We start from the raw sequence: 19,272 nt of genomic DNA on the forward strand, positions 1-19,272 counted from the left end.
ATGATTGTGATTTTGTAATTTGATTGAATTACCATTTTCTCTAGATGCACTTGACTGAGAGAATTATTATCGTATTGGCTTTCCTTGGAGCATGCATGTCGCTTATTGACATAGTATTGATATTGAGAAGCAAATATGATGGAGATGGATTTATGTACCAAGATTTGGCCTACAGATGTTCTCAATTGTTTGTTTGGGTATGTCCCTCATTGAAGTTTGATGCTATATGCTAATTATGTCAAGGTCAGAAATTTATGAATAATTGTTAAACCATGACGTTGCAGACCACCATTCTTCTGCTATCTAGGTGTGATATTTGGTACACCCTATGGGGCAATCATCTCCTGTGTATATGGTGGATTGTAAAGTCACTCTTGCAAATCCCTCATTTGCAGTCCGTTCTATCTTCGTATGAGGTGAGACACTGATATTGTTTTTTTGTTTAGGTCTTTAGGGTGCTGGTATGAAGGTTACTTTCTTACTTTCTAGCATTTGCTACTGGTTTGGTAATCGTGTTTTTTCCAGTAATGAATATTTATATTGGTAGTGATGTCTCCCTCCATTGTTCTTTTTACAAAGTTCTTTGTGTTTCACTCTTTAGTATCACTTGTATCATCAACTTTTTTGTAATATGTTTTGGTACAAGAGACATGTCAAGCTCTATTGCATAGTTTGGACTCTGATGTTATTTTGGGGACTTGGATCCTAGAAACCTTAAAGTGCAGTGTTTATGTATTCTGTCCTCCATCCGAGGCCTGGTGAAGTGAAGTACATCGCCCCTTCTTTGTCTTGAATTTACTTGTAGCTTAGTATATAGCTTAGAAGATGTATTTGATTTTCCTAAAAAATAGAAACAACTATCTTTAACAACTTTCCTATACAATAGGAAATAATATTACTAACTTTCCAACATTCCCTCTCAAGTTGAGCTATGGGATCTTCAACACCCAACTTGAATATAACATCTTCAAACATTTTAGTTGATATTGCTCTAGTTAGAATATCAACTAGTTGATTTTTTGAATGTACAAACGGAAGACTTATTACTTTTGCATCCAAGTTGTCCTTTGAAGTGTATCAATTTCCACATGTTTAGTTTGATCATGTTGAATTGGATTCTCAGAAAGACCAATAGCTGCCTTATTATCACAATATAACTTACAACTTTTCCTCGTGTAAAACCATGTTTAGATAGCAATTTTTTGAGCCACAAAACTTTAATAATGCCTTTTGCAAATCCCCTGAACTCTACTTCAACACTTATAGCTACTAGTTATTGTTTCTTGCTTCTCTAGTTTATCAAATTTCCTCCATCTTAAGTAAAATGTATTGAAGTAGACTTTCTACTGTCCCCATCTGCTCCCAAGTATGCACCAATAAAGTCATAAAGATCTAAATGACCATTTTGCTCTAAACATAACCCAACTAAGTGTTTTCTTTAAATAATTCAACATCATGCGAACAACTTTCAAGTGTTGACTTTGAGGATTGTGCATAAACCTACTCACAACTCCTATTGGTTTGCAATCTATCATTCCAACTTTTGTCAAGAAATCAGAATAAACTTCCTTTGAGAAATATTTTCCCTTTAACAATTTTATTTCTGCAAGGAAATATCATCCCAACCTCTATTTTCAAGAAATATTTAAGTCTCCGAAGATCCTTTATTTTTGAATTCTTGGAATAATTTTCCCTTTAGCAATTTTATTTCTGCCTTTTCATTCCCATTATTAATCATATCATCAACAAAAATAATAAGACAATTGATTAATTCTCGTTTTTTTAAAAGAACTAGTTATGATCGCTATTACTGTGTTGATATCCTAATTTTTTCATTTCTAAAGTTAATCTCTCAAACTTGGCTCTTAGAGATTTTTTTAAGCGATATAAATCCTTTCTTAATTTGCATCCTTCAACGTAGTGAAGTCTTTTGAAAAACTAGGAATAGCATTCATATAAACTATTTCAGTGATTTTACCTTGTAGAAAAACATTTTTGACATCAAATTAATGTAGAGACCATTCTTTATTAGTTGCAACCGAGAATAAATCTCTAATAGTATCAATCTTTACTACTGGTGAGAAGGTTTCTGCATAATATATTCCATATGTATGAGTATAACCTTTAGCCACAAGTCGTACTTTATACCTCTTATTCTTCCTATCACCCTTATATCTTATTGTAAAAACCCATTTGCAACCTATAGTTTTATTTTCTTTAGGAAGATTACATTTTTTCCTAGTATTTTTTCTTTTTAAAGCGACGATCTCATCCTTCATAACTTTCGTCTAGTGCTTACTCTTAAGTTCTTCAACTGAGGTACATATCTTCTCTTAATATAATGCAGCATTGTAAGCCATTGCCATTTGAGATAAGCGCCCTTTAATTATTTTATTAATTGGGTATCTCGATCTTTGTGCCTCATATTCAAGATCATATCCTTGAGGAGGAATCCCTTTAGTGCTTCCAGATAATATGTATCATTCTGTTTCAAGATTAAAAGTATTCTGTTCTATATCAATATTACGCCTGTTTTCAATATTTTCAAGTTCAATACTAAGATTATTATTAGAAGTATGTACCTCTTTTGTATCTTTTGTAGTTATGTTTGATCCTTGGACAAGATTTTGAGGAAGTGATTGATTAGACTGTCGAATGGGCTCAGTAGCTCGCCAATGTGTTCTTTTGGATTAGGCTTCAGTATAGGATATGTTAGCCAATTTCGATCGTCCAAGATACTCTCCTCCTCACATCTAAGGTGGTGGGAAAATATTCACTTTTTTTTATGCTATCATTTAATTTTGTTTGTGCTCGTCTTGACATCAATGTATAATGATTTATAGCTTGAACAATGATTTCATCGTCTCCTGCTTACCCTTTGGATCCTGTAAGAGAATATAGTCAACTCAATTATGTTAGCTTACGACTTTATGTGCTTATGTAGCATTTATCTAACTTTTATATTGTAATAATTTGAATTTCATGTTGTTTCAAGTATTAAATATGTTTTAAAATTGATTTTGGAGCCTTTTATTAAAATTGTGCGTCTAACATACGAAAGGCTTGCGCCTTCGCCTTGTGCCTTGCGCCTTGCGCCTTAACTCCGGTTATCTTCTCGCCATGAATTTGTTGGTTTTCCAACTCTTCCTTTTGCGATAAGGCCACTTATAATTCTCGAGGATTCAGATTAGATGAGAGTTTTTCAAATCTCATGATGCACTGGCATGAGATCTCCCTTCTAATGGTTGCATAAGCATCTTTTTATTGGAAAAGGGTCTAAATTGAGTAAATTCCTCCTGTCTTTCCAAAGATTCATCAAGACCGGCTAAAAATTGGTTTAGTCGAACTTGTTGATTTAGGTGGTTATGAATTGTCTTAGCTTCTAGACATTGCATTGGGTTAGGCAATCTTTGATCAATTTCTTTCCTTATTGTGAGCGAGTTTGCTGAAATAAATCTCAAATTGGTCTTTGTCTTGTTTTATTTTGATTGCTTTGACTGTTAGGTCAAAGATCCGCAAACCGCCTCTCCATCTCTACCACTGCTGAATATTGCCTCTATTTCTTTCTATCTTATGGGATAATCAAGAAACTGATTTACCGCAGAATCTATGTTCTCAATTATCCAGAAGATTACAATGGAATCTTGCTGATCCCATTTCGTGTATTCATGATCTTCAATCAATGGCGGGAAGGCGATGATACGGTGGAGCCTTCCTCGTCTACTAATAATTTCCTTTGTTACATTTTTCTATCATGGTAATTGATTGATTCATGGATTCTGTTGGTTTTTGATTTTATTTGTGATAACAGTTTACTGTTCCATTGTAGATGTAAGAAATTGGCTTTCATGTCCATTTTCGAGTAAATGATGAAACCCGAGTTTCTATGATCACTGAAAATTCAACCAGTGCTCTAATAATAACAAGAATGAAGGAATGGACACATACTTATGTGTATAAACTTAATTTTTTTTTGTTATCTCTTAAGATCTAGAATACAAATCTAACTACTATAACTTACGAGATGTAACTGATTTTCCTAAAAAATAGAAACAACTATCTTTAACAACTTTCCCTAAACAACAGGAAATAATATAACTAACTTTCTAACATAGCACACCTCATGCTAAAATATTCTTAGCTGCTACAATTAATTTTGCATAGTTGCAATTCATATTTCAATTTTTGTCGGAAAATTAGATTTTGCTGTTTGCTTATCTTATCAAGTTCATGTTTCTATAGTGGACCTAGGTTTAGGTGGAAATACATTTGCTGATTATAACCTACCAGGATATCACTTATAAATGTTTGTAAGCTCAAGTTATTGGTGTTGCACGATTGTTCAAGATCTAACTGTTCTCATAATTGAAATGCCGTGCAGGTGTGGTGGTGTTTCAAAGAGAGCTTAACTTTTTTGCTAGATGTAGTATTTGCAATATGCATAAACATATTTAGAATGAGGATAACTTCCTGTAATAGGTATGGTATCAATGATGCTGAATTTAACGCTTATAAGGTTATTCTAGTAGTGTGATTGCGGTCTTTATTTGTTCCAGTAGTGAAGTCTAATGATAAGATTGTTTCCACATGCATGCTAATAACTAAACACTTTTGAATTTGTATATATTTTTTAGAGATATAAGGAGACAAACAAAGGGAGACACTGGTGGATTTGCATAAAAAAATGATATGGCATGATTATATGTTGATCACCTTTGTATAAATGTACCATGCATAATTTTTAGTGTTGGGAGAACATTTATTATTGATGCAATTGTAAAGTAGTTTGTGTCTTTCGTTGTAAAAACTTTTTTTCAGTAGTTGTAGCAACAAGACAATATCTGATAATGTATGCTTTCACAGTGATGGTTTATACTACCAGTCCAACTATTCCTGATTTGTTTTGCGACTCCGTGGCATGTGCATTGATGTGCTTGTTTTCGTTTTCTATTTTGTAACCTAATACGGGAGAAAAAGCATTCTAGTTATCTTTTTAATATCTGTTGGGAGTTAGCCCCATAGAAAAAATCGTGGACGTCGCCACTATTGTGGTAACGGTCGCAATGTTGCGAATGCGGCACGTTGCGGTGATACAACTCATTTGCGGACATTGCTATATGAATCATGAACTTCATTTTTTTATCATAGTAATTCAAGTTTTCTAGAAAATATATTCAAATTAAAGCTTATAATAGACCTTTAAGAGTCTAATACTCTTAATAAAAGATATTAGTAGCTAATATGTTGAATAACAATTTATAATTGCGGCGATTCCATGGTTTTAATTCACAGGTTACGTAACGAGGTTTTACGGTTCGGTAAACTCAATATCCGTTATAAAGCGGCTGTTATGTAACATAACAGCCTTATTTTTATTTCATGGTTGGCTGTTGTTGGTTTTGGGAGTCAGTTTGAGTGTGTATTCATGATCACTTTTACCCTTATTTTAAAGGCTGTCTCTTTGTCTCTTGGTGTTTATCTGTCTCAGGATGGACAATCAACTGGAGAATCCTCTACTGTTCCATGATCTTGAGGAAGGGCACCTTAGCAATTCTGTAAGTATCCTCTATCACAATAACAAAAAAAAGATTCCATTATGCTCTATATAGTGTTTTATTATATAGAATGAGTTAGTTTAGCTGATCCTTTCTGTTGCTGTTTTCAAGAATGTTACTTGCTGTTTGCCTATGGTTGGTCTGTTTCATGGTACTGAACTTGACGAAATATATTTGAAGTTAAATAACTGCCTAACTGGTGTTGAACCAAATTGGGTTTTGGCGATTTTTAATACTTTCTTTTCTCGTGTTCTGTGTTCAAATAACAGATTTCCAGGATTTTTCTTTGCTTACATAGCAAGTTTTCTGTTTCTTTTTCTTGTGTAAGGAAACATTACAAACTATTTGGACGCTTCTGACATTCAATAGCATCAAGTCAATAATGGATAAAGGAGCCACAAAGCAACTTGACTTTGAGGATCTGCTTAATTTGCCGTTGGATATGGATCCTTCTTCCTGCCATGCTTTAATGCTGACTAGTTGGCGAGCCCAGCAGTCAGAAAATTGCTCCAACCCATCATTCTTTAAGGCCATTTGTTCTGCATATGGGTGGTCGTATTTCCGCCTTGGCCTGCTAAAGGTGTTTTATGCACAAATCCCTCTGTTTCCATATTTACACTATAGTTTTAGGATTCCCATACATTTTTGTACTCTCCCTATCCCCCACAAGAAATTGCGACAGTAATAAAACCATCAATTAGGAATGGAAGAAGTACATGTTGCTTAATGTGCTGAAATTTGTTTATAATACACCCTTATTTATCTATTGATTGTAGAGACTGCATTTGTGCTCTCAAGTCTCACCCCTTCAGGATTTTGTAGACTAGGAATGCTAATGAAACAATTATAAAACAATCTTTCAAGTCACTTTCCAAACCTCTATGTATCATGTTAGGGTGATTACTAGGAGCTGACAGTTTCAGTAGGTTGAAATGCATTTATTATCCCAATGTTTGTTATTTTTGGTAGTTTTATTACTGACCATAAGCTCCTCCTGCACACGTGATATGGAGTGGGCTAGTCAGGGATGAAGAACCTTCCTTTATTTAGCTACAAATGAATGCAACAAACTTTTTAAGTTAATACATTGTGTTTGTATCAGGTGTTCAATGACTGCATGGGCTTTGCAGGACCGTTGCTTCTGAATAAGTTGATCCAGTTTCTTCAAAAAGGTTATGCAATTGCTTGAAAGTTACTATTGTTTGCTATTCAATCTTATAAATAATACCATGTAAGAGGATTTCTGTCAAGCTTCATTTCTAAAGTTTAACCTGTCATAGTCACGGTCTAGCCGTCTAGTACAATGTTATGTCTCTCTTCCTTGTTTCTTCCTTTCTGCTATATGGACTATGGTAAAAATAATATTTGATGGGAGGATTATTGTTCAATGAAGGATATGATCATTCACTTGTTTATAATCCATTGCATCCTGTTGGCCCATTTTAGTAATTTGAACTGTGGCAGTGTAGTAAATATTTATCCTGATATGCTGGTAGGCTCTTTTTCATTTTTTAGTTTTTTTTTTTTTTTTTTTTTTTTTTTGGTCTATTGGATCTATTGGCTGTTGAAATCCTCCTAAGTCCTACCCTTTTCTGAACATCGCATGCAGAGAGTTTAAATGTAAATATTGTATTGTCAGCATAGGACACTATATATATACATTAAAATGAGTTAGTTATACCTAGAATAAATTTCTGTAGAATGAGGTTTCAAGCTTGAACTATGTTATTTAAAAATTTTGAAAAATTTTCTTTAATGTTAATTCTTGTACTTTTCTCCTGGTATTTAGGTTCTGGAGGAATGGACGGCTTTCTTTTTGCAGTGTCTTTGGGCTTAACATCTGTTCTAAAGTATATTCTATTCCATTTTGCAATTTCCCTATGGGTTTTTATCTTTCTAGAAATTATTTTTTATCATTAAGTTATTCCCTTTTATAATATGTCTCACTCTCTACAGGTTAAGGGAATTCAATTTTTGTTCCCACCTTTATTCGGGCATTCGTATAATCAATAGTTTTATATAATGGTCTTCAGATTATGAATTCCCGGTTTCTGCTTTCTTGTAGTGAGCCCAATGTTCCTTTAGGATATGTGATGGACATGAGACATATAAGATAAAGGTACCTTAAAAATAGTGTCAACCACAGATGATGCTCCATTGTCGTATAATTTCAGTAGTTTTGTGGTGCTGTCCATTCTGATAAGTTATAACCTTCAAATCTACAAAGAAAAGTGTAAAAAGTCATAGTCAGCTTCTTTGCCCTTATTTAATGGTTGTTATATTTTTCTTTTTAATATTTTTTTTGCGGTGCTAGGAGTTATAAACAAGCAGCAAAAAAACAATATGCATGAAGTTTTTTAAATAACCACGAGACTTTGTCCTTTATTGCTCACTAGCTACCTTTTCACATAGTTATTTTTATGTCTTTCATATTGTGTGTAATGCCTTGTCTAGCTTTGCAGATCAGTTCTTGATACACAATACACATATCACCTTTCTGTTTTGAAGTTAAAGCTTCGGGCTGGTATCATGACCATCATTTATCAAAAGGTGACAATCTGAAACTCAGTTATGTAACTTGAGATATTGTTGAATGAAGACATCATGGTATTGGGTGACAGGGTATGTGATTTATATTCCGAGTGATTGCATCGGAGTCCTAGGAGAATTTTGAGAGTAAAGTTCTTATTTACCACTCAAGTAAATATGACCTTTTGGAAAATTGAAGGCAAGGATTCATTGTGTTATCTTGGATGAGATCAATGTGCAAAGAGTTTTTTCTTGATCTTGTTAAAAGGTTTTTGTTGTAGAAGACAATTTTTTTTTGCTCATTACTAATTTGAGTGAGCGAGGAATTGGAATCCTGCTTATACTCTGTAAAAATTTTGGTCTCTTTGTGACAAAGAGTTTATTGGCCCTTGCGACTTTGCTATGCTCCAACCCTGTGCCTTTTTGGTTGCATTCGCATTATGCAGAGATGCCTCAGAGCCATAATGGAGGTGTGAGGCCTGTACCCTTGACTACCTGATTTCTCATTAAATATTGAATATCTTGCAAATAAGGGCCATATGTCACCTTTTGAATCTGATTTTCACATAGAAAATGTGATTTGTTTTTGGGAGAACAGAATAGCAGTTCATAGGAGAACAGTTAAAGAGATATATTGCATATGATGGAAGGCATGACACTGAGGTCCCTTTGCCTATATTATTTGCTTTATTCTGTCATATAAATGCTTGCGTTTTCATTATATTTTAGCGTACACAATAATCTGATGTTATAGTTTTTGTAGTTTTTATCTCAATCTTCTCTCAATTAAATAATGTGCACTTCAAAATGTACAAGTTTATTTCCACTAATGCAAACATGCTTTAGAAAGGGGCAAGTAAAGTATTCAAATCTTATTCTGCAGACTTCAGAATGCAATTTGTATTTATACAATAATATATCTGCTTTACATTTGCATTATGCAGTGCCTGTCCATCAGTCTAGTAGAGAAGGAAAAGTTCTCTGAAGGAGAAATCCAGACTTTTATGTCAGTGGATGCTGATCGAACTATTAACCTGTGCAACAGTTTCCATGATGTATGGAGGTAATAGTTGATAATTACTCCCTCCGTTCCTCAAAGAAGTTCCCACTTTCCATTTTGGGGTGTTTCATTTGTTGTTCCCATAACAAATCTTTCCATTTATATCACAAATTTTGGACAAAAATAACCTTACTCATCCTCATTTTAATATTTTAATAATGCTTATGGTCCTCACATATTTTCCACTAATTTCATTTTAACAAACTTTTTATTCCGGTACCCACATATTTCCCACTAACTTTATAAAAATATTTTTTATTATTTATAGTCCCTATATTTTTTTTTTCCAATAACGTTCTTTTAATATTTTTTTTATTATTTATGGTCCCTACTTTTCCTCCATCAAATTTATTATTCAATAAAATAATATATCCACTATCTAAAAGATTCTATTTTTCTTAATTCCCGTGAACATTCCTTATTTGAACTTCATTAAGGAATAGAGGGAGTAGTTTCTTTGTACCTGGCGTCAATATTATACGTTAATATTATACACTTGATGGCTTCGGTCACATGGATGCTATATCTAAGTATGTTTGGCTTTTGTACTTTTAAAATTTATCTCAGATTTTGGAGCTTTGCCCCCTAGTCTTAGACCAACAATCTACATAACATTCCCTTTATTTGTATTTTGTTTGTTTAAATGGTTAGATAGACTTCTCCCTGGTTTCTAATACGGTTGTAAAATATGCTCTATTTCAACATTCATTTTAAAAATAGAGTAGAGTGCAAGAGTACAATTACTACCTTTATAAGGGTTATTCCGGATAATGTGGGCTTTAAGTGTCTAAGCTGATGTGTTGGTTAGGTTTGCCCAAAGTTCATTCTGACAGTAGGCATGGGGCTTCCTTTTTAATTTTAGTAGACATGAGAAGGCTAATGATGATAGAAATATAAGGTGTATTGGAGCTTTTAAGATATGATATAATGATGAAGAGGATGGCTTTAAGCCCTAGTATAGGAGGTTGATTTGGCATTGTCTCTCCATCCTTTGTTTCTCAAATTTCGAAGGTAATGATTTTGTTTCCAATGGTGGCTGATTTTTAAGTAGACTCTTAGCTTGGGAAAAAGAATTCGTTTTTCCTTGAAGGGAGCAAATCAGGATCGTAACAGATTTTCATTTTAGAGCTTCTCGACTCTTTTCCTGAATTTTTAGTTACTTTCGGGTTATCTATTTGTTCAAGTCTAGTGCAATAGGATTAGTGTTTGAGAGCATTGCCATCTCTTCCTAACCACTTCATACCCTTTGTTTGCCCTTGCTTAAGTTGGTCAATCTGAAAGGAGGATATCTTTTTGTGGAGTGCTTTCTGAACCATGGTAGGTAAAAGTATTTCTAAGTATTTCAAAGTGGATATGTTGATGGAGATAATTTCAAAATCTACTCCTCTGTCCCACCCTATTGGTTTTTGGCATGGAGACTAAGAAATTGGGTATTGTGGGTTTAAGTAGTGGGGCATTTTAAAATAAGAGAAAGAATATCAAGAATAAAAGTGGGGTCATATCCAAAACTTAAAGTGAGGCAAATTCATTGTGACAGACTAAAAGGAAAATAGGGCAAGTTGAGTTGGACATAGAGTATCTTATTTTCTAACTAGTGTAAGCCTCTTGAATGCTTGTATTCCTATCTTTGTTCTTGAATCTCATTAATACAATAATGTAATAGATTGGATTTGAGACCTTTATAAGGTTATGGGACTTTGTCCCGTATCTGTTGTTTGGGCAACTAATGTGGCGTTTATAGAGTAAATGAGCTCTCTCACTTACTAGCCTAGTCTTTTGGGGGTGAGTTCTCTCGTTTGTTCTATAACAATTGTATCAGAGCCTTTTAAGAGTGGTAGCCTATGGAGTGATGGTCTGGGTTAAGTCAAGCGTGATCAACGATGATCCAACTCGGAGTGGTGGCCAACCATGACCAACGTGAACGTTAGAACTTATTGGTGTTCGAATGTAATGGAATGGATTTGAGGTCAATACAAGCTTGTGGGACTTTGTCCCACTTCGGTTGTATGAGTCGCTAATGTGGAGTTTATAGAGTAAATAAACTCTCTCATCTACTAGGCTAGTTTTTGGGTGAGTTCTCTCGTTTGTTCTATAACAAATAACAATTACAATTCTACTTTCTATTTTACGATGGATCATCAATGGAATGTTCCTTATTGTGGTTTCTTTGCTAATTATTAATTTTCTTTATCAAAAAGTATGGCCTTTCTAAGAATTCTTTCTTTTTGCCTTTTAAAAAAGATAAATATCAACTTTTGCATCTTTTTATTTTTTTATTGTACTTACAGTTTGCCTTTACAAATTGGGATTGCACTCTATCTTCTATACACTCAAGTTAGCTTTGCTTTTGTAGCCGGCGTCACTATTACGATTTTGCTGATACCAGGTAACCATATTTCTTCAAAACTCGTTTCTCATTCACTTTGGCTTAGGTTTTTAAATGGTTTCACTCGACGTAGGTATTGGGTAATAGATATTTTGATGAATCAAAATCATGCATATTCTTCTATATTAGTTGCACTTGCTTGTTACATTCAGTGCATTTGCTGCAAATATATAGTAGATTGGTTAGTTCAACCGTAGAATAAAAAATCCCAATTATGTTACGTAACGCTCAATATGTAACCTGTATGAGAGTTGCCATAACGTTAAATCTTGTTATATAACGGTGCACGGTCAAATCGTTGCGTTGACAGTTACAATGATATTTCATCGTTACACTATTAGAATTTCATTAATATCCATTAAATTTAATAATTAAGATCTCTTAAATTATAGTTGATTAACTAATAACTAATAATTTAGTTAATTATATACTAAAAGAACCTCAAATCTTGCAATTAAAATAGCTATAGGTATATTATTGCATAATAATAGTAGTTCAACATCAAAATTGCAATTATAAGTTCAAAACTTCCTGTATGTGAAATTTTTTCAAAAATCACACTGCATGGGCCGTGATCAATGTCACATGATTCGCGGTTCGTTTTGATTCGTTGTCAGATTCAGGTTCGTGATTCGCTAGTTTTTAGATTCCTGTTCGCTGGGTTAGCGGCTTAACAAATTATTTTATGCTCCTCAGTCCTTAGTCCTCATTCCTTCGTCCCACTAAATTTCACTACATTTCCCATTGTCATGTCCCATCCATTTTGCTATATTTCTTTTTTTATATAAATTGGCAATGAGATCTCATTCTCTTTCTTCATTTTTATCCACAAACTCATACTATGTTCATCTCTTCCACACACCTTTTTATTTGTCTTTCTTCTATTTACTTCCAAAAAAAATTTTAGAGAAGTAAAAGAAACCACATATAGCTAAGTTTTTGGTACAAAAAATTATTCTTTCATTGCAATTTGTCTTTAGCACTTGTCATTCTTGCTTTTATACATACAAAGTTATGAATTTTGTAATGTTCCTCTCTTCAAACATGCTATCTTGCCCACAGAAAAATCGCGGATGTCATCGCAATTGTGGTTATGATCACGATGTCTTGGACGTGGAATCTTGCGGTGTCATGACTCGTTTTGCAAACCTCGCAATGTGAAATGTTAACTTGAAAAATATCCGTTTTTCACAATAATTCAAGTTGTCAAGAAAATATATTTCTATTAAAGCTTTATAATAGACCATTCAAAATTATTACATATCAAAAAAATTATAATGTTTATATGTTATAATATAGCCTTGTAATGGTTGTCACTTCATGATTTGAATTTTAGGTTATGTAACGGGGTTTTGCATCACGTAAGCGCAAGATAGCGGCCGTTATGTAACGTAACGGCCTCATCTTTATTCCATGATATTGCCTTTTATTGTTTGTGGTTATAGTTTCAACAAGATTAAATACATGATAAGCATGCAGGCTTACAACTGTTTTCATGGCAATTTTGGATGACTATAAGGTGAAGATATGTTTCTTTATTGGAGACTTACCTTCACAGTTTTCCCCCGTTGTAACTTTTCTTCTATTCTATGCATTTTTGGGGATCTAAATATCAAGTAAGTAGTTGTACATTTACTAATGCCTTATCATATGTTGCACCTGGTTCTTGTTTGTTATTATTTAACCACGTGTCTTAATTTAATGGAATGTTCTTGGCACAGTTAAAATCTTATCGAGAAGACATTGTGCTATAGGCAATAGAAAATGTGAACTAGCATGAATCATAGTCTTCATTTGTAAGGAATAGGTCATTAATGTTTAATCGTTGAAATTGCCATACTGAGTTGTATTTCGCCTTTTTGCAGTGAATAAATGGATTGCCAAATTGATAGCTAATGCCACTGAAAAAATGATGAAGCAAAAAGATGAGAGGTAAGTTAGTAGAGTTGAGTTTCTATTGTTTTTCATATTATGGTCGTTTTTTGTCCCAGATTGTATGTAGGATAAATAATATATCAGTTTCCTTTTATATTTAGTGTGATTGGATCAGTATCCTGTGACTGACTTATTGTCAAAGAGAATATTCTCAAGTATCTGGTGAGATATTTTTGGGTATTCTTACTATACGTCAGCAGGAAGAGCAAAGCTTTCTGATTCATGGCATAAGGAGTCTCATGTCAAAGTCACATGTTGGTTTTGATATGCTTTATTCTCTTCCGCGTAGGATTAGGAGGACAGGTGAACTTCTGACTTATATTCGCACTATAAAAATGTATTGCTGGGAAATTCTCTTCACCAACTGGGTGATGGAGACAAGATGTTCGGAAGTTGCAAACTTATCTGTATGTATAAGTAAACTGTTGAATTACAGAATAAATTCTTGTCCATGTTGGTAATTGTTCTTTTGTTGTTCGCATGAATCAGACGCGGAAGTATCTTGATGCTTGGTGTGTATTCTTCTGGGCTACAACTCCTACTCTTTTCTCATTGTGTACTTTTGGACTCTACACTTTATTGGGGCATCAGCTTGATGCTGCTACGGTATGATTTGTGGTTTGCTTGTGGCTGGGTCTTTTCCCTTGTCTTTTCATTTATTTGCTCAGAAATCAGCTGAATTGCATGGTTTTGTTAGAAATTAATTCAGTTATCCTTTCTTTTATCTGAAGAAGACTAACTAAAATCTGCTTAGTTATCATAGACGACTCATACCTAATCTCATTGTAGCATTTGGAATTGGTATCTGTTTGTACTTTGTAGTTCTTTGGTTATGACTTATAAAGGACTAAAATAAATTGCTCACAAATCTTGTGTGCTTCTTATTAATATGATGCATCTAATGGTTTTTGTAATCAAACGTTAATCAAAAATGGCCTCTCTATTATTGCAAGGGTGAGGATGCATATATGCGACTCACCTTGCCCCATATCGGCAGGGGCCACTTAGTGGCATTGTAGCTATGTAATTGTGTCTGGAGTACGTTGTAAAAGAACTGCAGCTCATTTATTGTGAATGTGGGAATTTGTCAACTAATCAAGTTTGTACTAGAGTGAAGTTGGTCAACTAGTGTGGTCGCTTAAAGTGTTTCCTGAAATTGAGTGAACAATTCATGTCTTCAGGTGTAAACATGTGTCTTGGTTATCCTTCTTCCAGGTTTTCACTTGTGTGGCTCTGTTCAATAATTTGATTTCTCCTCTGAATTCATTTCCCTGGGTGATCAATGGATTGGTTGATGTAAGTTTTTGTTCCGGTCACTAAAATGCTGCATGCAAAGATTTTACTAATAAGCGACTGATGATTCTCAACACGTTATTTTAGGCCATTATATCTACAGGGAGGTTGAGCAGGTTTCTTGCTTGCCCGGAATATATTCCTAACCGAGGAAAAGATTCCTTTTTTGTTCCAGCTGGTTTGAGTGTCCAGATTAATGACACTTTAGAAGATAATGCTATCACCTTTCATGATGCGTTATTTTCGTGGTCAAATGGAAGTGATGGTAAAAACAATTTCAGTCTGGATGTAGTGAATCTTTGCTTTCCAAAAGGTTCTTTTGTAGTGGTCATTGGAGAGGTAATTGCACACATGAGATGTGATATTGTTCACTTTTCTCCAGTCTTTTGCATTACTTTCCATAACTGGAAAAATAAAGTTATTTTTTTAGATGGAGGGCCACTATTTAAATGAGTCAAGCTTATCCTATAAACACCCTGTCCAAAGGCTTCTAAGTGTGAAATCAAACTAATTTTGGCTCAGTTGATTATAATTTAGGCCTTCTCAAAGCCAGAGTGGGCATTGAGCTCAGGTGATTGCTTTAGCTTGAGATACTTAATTACTAGGCCTTACTTATTTGAGTAATGCTTTTTCAAGCTCCTGGAAGTTATTGAATGTTTGGATTTTCTGGCGAGTTTCTTGGGTAGCTTGTAAGCTCTATATTTACCTTTTTTAATCTCATATTGCAGGTTGGCTCGGGCAAATCATCCCTATTAAATTCAGTGCTGGGAGAGATGAATATCATTAATGGATGGATCCTTAAAAATGGTTCTACTGCCTATGTGCCACAGGTGATGCATAATCATCAAATTTATTTAAATCTGTTGTACTATACCTGTCTTTGGCTGTCTCTGATGAAGCTTAATCTGAGAACCTTAATCTGAATTGCAGGTGCCTTGGATTTTTTCTAATACTCTTCGAGAGAACATACTCTTAGGAAAGGAACATATTCTAGATAGGTAAAACAAAATAACTATCTAATTTTCTGGCAGTTTCATCCTCCACCTATCCTCTCCTACTCATTGTTTGATCGCCTGGAAAATCGGAATAATTGTCAAATTTCTCTTTCATCTGTTGATGTTCTTACTCCATAAAAATCTCTACTTTAGTCTGCTCTTGCCAAAGAATTTTTCAGTGGTAAATTTGGGATTATATTTTTGTTGGTAGATATGTAGATGTGCTTCGAGCTTGTGCTCTTGATGTTGATATTTCAGTTATGTCGGGTGGTGATATGGTTTACTTGGGAGACAAGGGATCTGCTTTATCTGGTGGACAGAGGGTTCGTGTTGCTTTGGCAAGGTATATATTTTACTCACTCAGCACTTGTACTGCAGTTATATTAAATGTCCAAGTTGGGCATCGTCCCTAGGCCCAGTTTTTCCCTCATAAAGTTCTCATACTTGGCAGGGCCATCTATCATATGCCAGATATATTGTTGCTTGATGATGTCTTAAGTGCAGTTGATGCCCAAGTTGCTCGATGTATAGTAGATAATGTCATCCATGGTCCTCTTATGAGCCAGAAGACACGTGTTCTCTGTACCCATAATATTCAGGTCATCCATTCTGCTTTCTATTCATGTTTTTTTTTTCCCTAATTGTTAGTTGCGTCTATTTCATGTTGAAACAACTGTTGGTGACCGTACAAATTACCCGTTACTTGATTTTTCAAGTGTCACATATTGTGGGCTAAATCTCTTGCTTTTTGTTGGTTGTGAAGTAGCTGGTACCATGGAATAAAAATGAGGCCATTCCACGATAGCAGCAATATAACTGATAGCATTATGTTTCACGGAAGACGGAACCCTGTTACTTATCGTATAAGGGCGGATGGAGGGGGAGCATCTGTGGGCCATGGACAACACTATAATAAAAAAAACTAGTAGACGTAGTGAAAGATTGGAGATGACGTTAGATGATTTGGTAAATCATTCACTATGTTAGAGACCTGGGTTCAAATACTCTAAGCTTCATATTCCCTTTTTATTTTTTAAACGTTTATTGGCATAATAGCAACACTTATTAGAAGCCTTATAGCTTCCTCTTCAATTACTCATTCAAAGTCTCAACTTTATTTTGTTCCCAATTATTAGTATGTTGGAATCATTCAACATTCCATAACTCACAAATTGAACTTCAAAAAGCATCATTTCAAGAAAAACACCGTAAGTTTTTTTTTTGCCCTCAGTTAATTTAGTGACACCTTTTTTGTTTTTGAATTGAAGCAATTGAAGTGGCATTTTGAACCACTATGAGACATCTTTCCTGATATATTCTTTGTTTTTTTATAGTTTTGTTGTGGCTTTGTGCTCAATGTATTCGGAAGGTCTTTTTTTTTTATAAATTTTTATAGGGTTTTATTATTACTAACTAATATGATTGTAATGTGGAAATGGATTATAGTTGAGAAGGAGGTAGGGAAGGGGAACAGATTGTAGTTACAGTGGGGAAAATGGTTGCGTAAGGGGCAGGGAATGGGAGGGTTTTTCAACATCACTTGTTTCATCCAAGATCCGCTATTGATATCACGTGATTTGAAATCATGGTGTAACAACTAGTATAAGAAGTAATTCTAATTGATTAGCTGTTGCGTTCTTTTTTCAAAATATATATTAGGTTCTAAAAGGTCTATTTAAATATATGTTCTAGAATACTTGAATTACCGCAATTGCAATGACTTCCTCAACTTTTTTCTATGGCTGATACTCAATTATTTGTATTCGAGTCTAGTGGACATCATAAGTAGAAATTACGCCTGTGGTCATAATTACTTTGCATCTTTATGGTCACAATGAAATTTAACATGGTTTACTCCTTGTAATTGAACGTGAGTGTAAAATTTTCTTATATGTGAATATAAGAGCATCGTGAAGAAGTTGATGTGGATAGTAGTAACGTACCAAATTCTCTTATTTTGTGTCTCAAAATCTTCTAGACTTATGGTTATAGAAGTTCATAATCTTAGAATTTCTGTTAGAAAGGACTTTGACTTGTTTTCTTCTACTTTATTTGTTGTACAAAAAGATGCCATGGTATGTTTTCTAATTATTACTGGATAATAGTTCTTGTACTATTAAGTTGAAAACTTATAAACATATTACTAAACACAATATCTTATCAAAATGACGTTGATATATATAATCTTGATTATCACAATCACATAAACATCTCCATGTACTTCGTCCTCCTTACACCTAATTCGTTGCCAGCCCCTCCACTCTAAAAAGGAAATAGATTGGTGCCACGAGATGCATGCGGATAGATGATGTGTTATTGGTTCAATTTGAGATGTATCTTTTTATTTTGGGTGGGATTCTTGTATGAATGGGGGGAGGTCATTTTGATGGAGCTGAAGAATCAATTTTTTTTTCTTTTGGATTATAATGATCTACTTGGAAACTGATTCAATTTATGAAGTAGTGGATGTTGTTTGCGATTAAATTAGGATAATTGTAGCATTAGGGCCTTGAGCTTATCTCATGTTGGTGGAGAAAAAAGAAAGAGATATGTCTTAAAAATTTTGCGACTTTAATTTTTCCATTTAGGAGAAATAATAGACTTTGCCAATTTTGCCATAAGACATGGTGACATAGTGCAAAGATGTAGTTTTGTTCGCGGTTGCGGTAACAAACACAATGATGAGGTAACAAGGTTGATGTGGTTGTCATATCGCCAAATATTGGCCTAAATCATGAAATTTCGCTTGAAACAACCTAACCCGATTATTTACACCTTTATGATACAAATAATATCAGTTCGGTAAATTTAAAACCTTTATGACGCACAATATGATGCGACCTTTTTGTGCACTATGCTTAATGATTTAATCAAAATTTATTTGTATTTCTTGGGCAATATCTTGCATTTGATTTTTATTAATCTGGAAAAGGTGTATGCCAAAGTATCAAAGTACTATGGTGAGATTTTCATTAAACAAAAATGCCATGCAAGTATGTTGGTATAATCTATAAGACATGTATGAGGAAGTATTAACCAATGTTAGGACATGCAAAGGTGTTGTAAGATCCCCTATAACGTAAGGGTTCTTACAAGCTCTTAACAATGAACAAAGGAAAGAACAATGAAGGGGATGAGAGGGATGAATATCGAATGGAAAAAGGAAGCAAATTTTTGTTGTTTTTGTGTATTTTTCGAACAGAAACAAAAGGGAACGATAATGGCTTAACTCAATACTCACTATAAACCCATGTAGCAAGTAAGGAGGCTCTTAAGGCACGAGTGTATTCACCAATTATATTAAGCATATGAACTTTTGCAAATACGACTCTAATCTAAGAATCAAACATACAACGAGAATTTGAAACAAAGTTGTCTCGGGTTTTTCTTTATCTTTAATTCACTCAGTAAAAACGTAATATATTCTGAACTATATATAAAGGAAAGAAAAAACGAAAGAAAGGTACTAAAAAATCGACTAGGAAACCGTGGGTTAATGTCCGGCATGAAACGTGTGGT

General features: G+C 34.1%; 1 protein-coding gene across 5 annotated transcripts in view; it reads left to right on the top strand.

The window, feature by feature from the left end:
• Nucleotides 1-19,272, top strand: part of LOC130818451 (ABC transporter C family member 13) — a 32,730-nt gene that overhangs the window by 1,348 nt on the left and 12,110 nt on the right. The window contains exons 4-22 of one of the 5 annotated variants that reach the window (XM_057684623.1): nucleotides 45-197; nucleotides 285-416; nucleotides 4,382-4,479; nucleotides 5,489-5,555; nucleotides 5,884-6,135; nucleotides 6,658-6,727; nucleotides 7,345-7,405; nucleotides 8,018-8,105; nucleotides 9,029-9,147; nucleotides 11,433-11,530; nucleotides 13,396-13,462; nucleotides 13,755-13,872; nucleotides 13,955-14,071; nucleotides 14,681-14,761; nucleotides 14,846-15,097; nucleotides 15,487-15,588; nucleotides 15,689-15,756; nucleotides 15,965-16,096; nucleotides 16,205-16,352. In XM_057684623.1, coding sequence (XP_057540606.1) covers nucleotides 45-197; nucleotides 285-416; nucleotides 4,382-4,479; nucleotides 5,489-5,555; nucleotides 5,884-6,135; nucleotides 6,658-6,727; nucleotides 7,345-7,405; nucleotides 8,018-8,105; nucleotides 9,029-9,147; nucleotides 11,433-11,530; nucleotides 13,396-13,462; nucleotides 13,755-13,872; nucleotides 13,955-14,071; nucleotides 14,681-14,761; nucleotides 14,846-15,097; nucleotides 15,487-15,588; nucleotides 15,689-15,756; nucleotides 15,965-16,096; nucleotides 16,205-16,352 — 2,223 coding nt within the window. Of the gene's footprint in view, nucleotides 1-44; nucleotides 198-283; nucleotides 417-437; nucleotides 3,758-4,381; nucleotides 4,480-5,488; nucleotides 5,556-5,883; nucleotides 6,136-6,657; nucleotides 6,728-7,344; nucleotides 7,406-8,017; nucleotides 8,106-9,028; nucleotides 9,148-11,432; nucleotides 11,531-13,395; nucleotides 13,463-13,754; nucleotides 13,873-13,954; nucleotides 14,072-14,680; nucleotides 14,762-14,845; nucleotides 15,098-15,486; nucleotides 15,589-15,688; nucleotides 15,757-15,964; nucleotides 16,097-16,204; nucleotides 16,353-19,272 lie in introns of those variants that run through there. The other 4 variants (XM_057684629.1, XM_057684639.1, XM_057684633.1 and 1 more) reach the window with 4 other exon arrangements.

This window comes from Amaranthus tricolor, chromosome 1 (genome assembly GCF_026212465.1).
Source record: "Amaranthus tricolor cultivar Red isolate AtriRed21 chromosome 1, ASM2621246v1, whole genome shotgun sequence".
In the NCBI taxonomy this organism is placed as follows: Eukaryota; Viridiplantae; Streptophyta; class Magnoliopsida; order Caryophyllales; family Amaranthaceae; genus Amaranthus; species Amaranthus tricolor.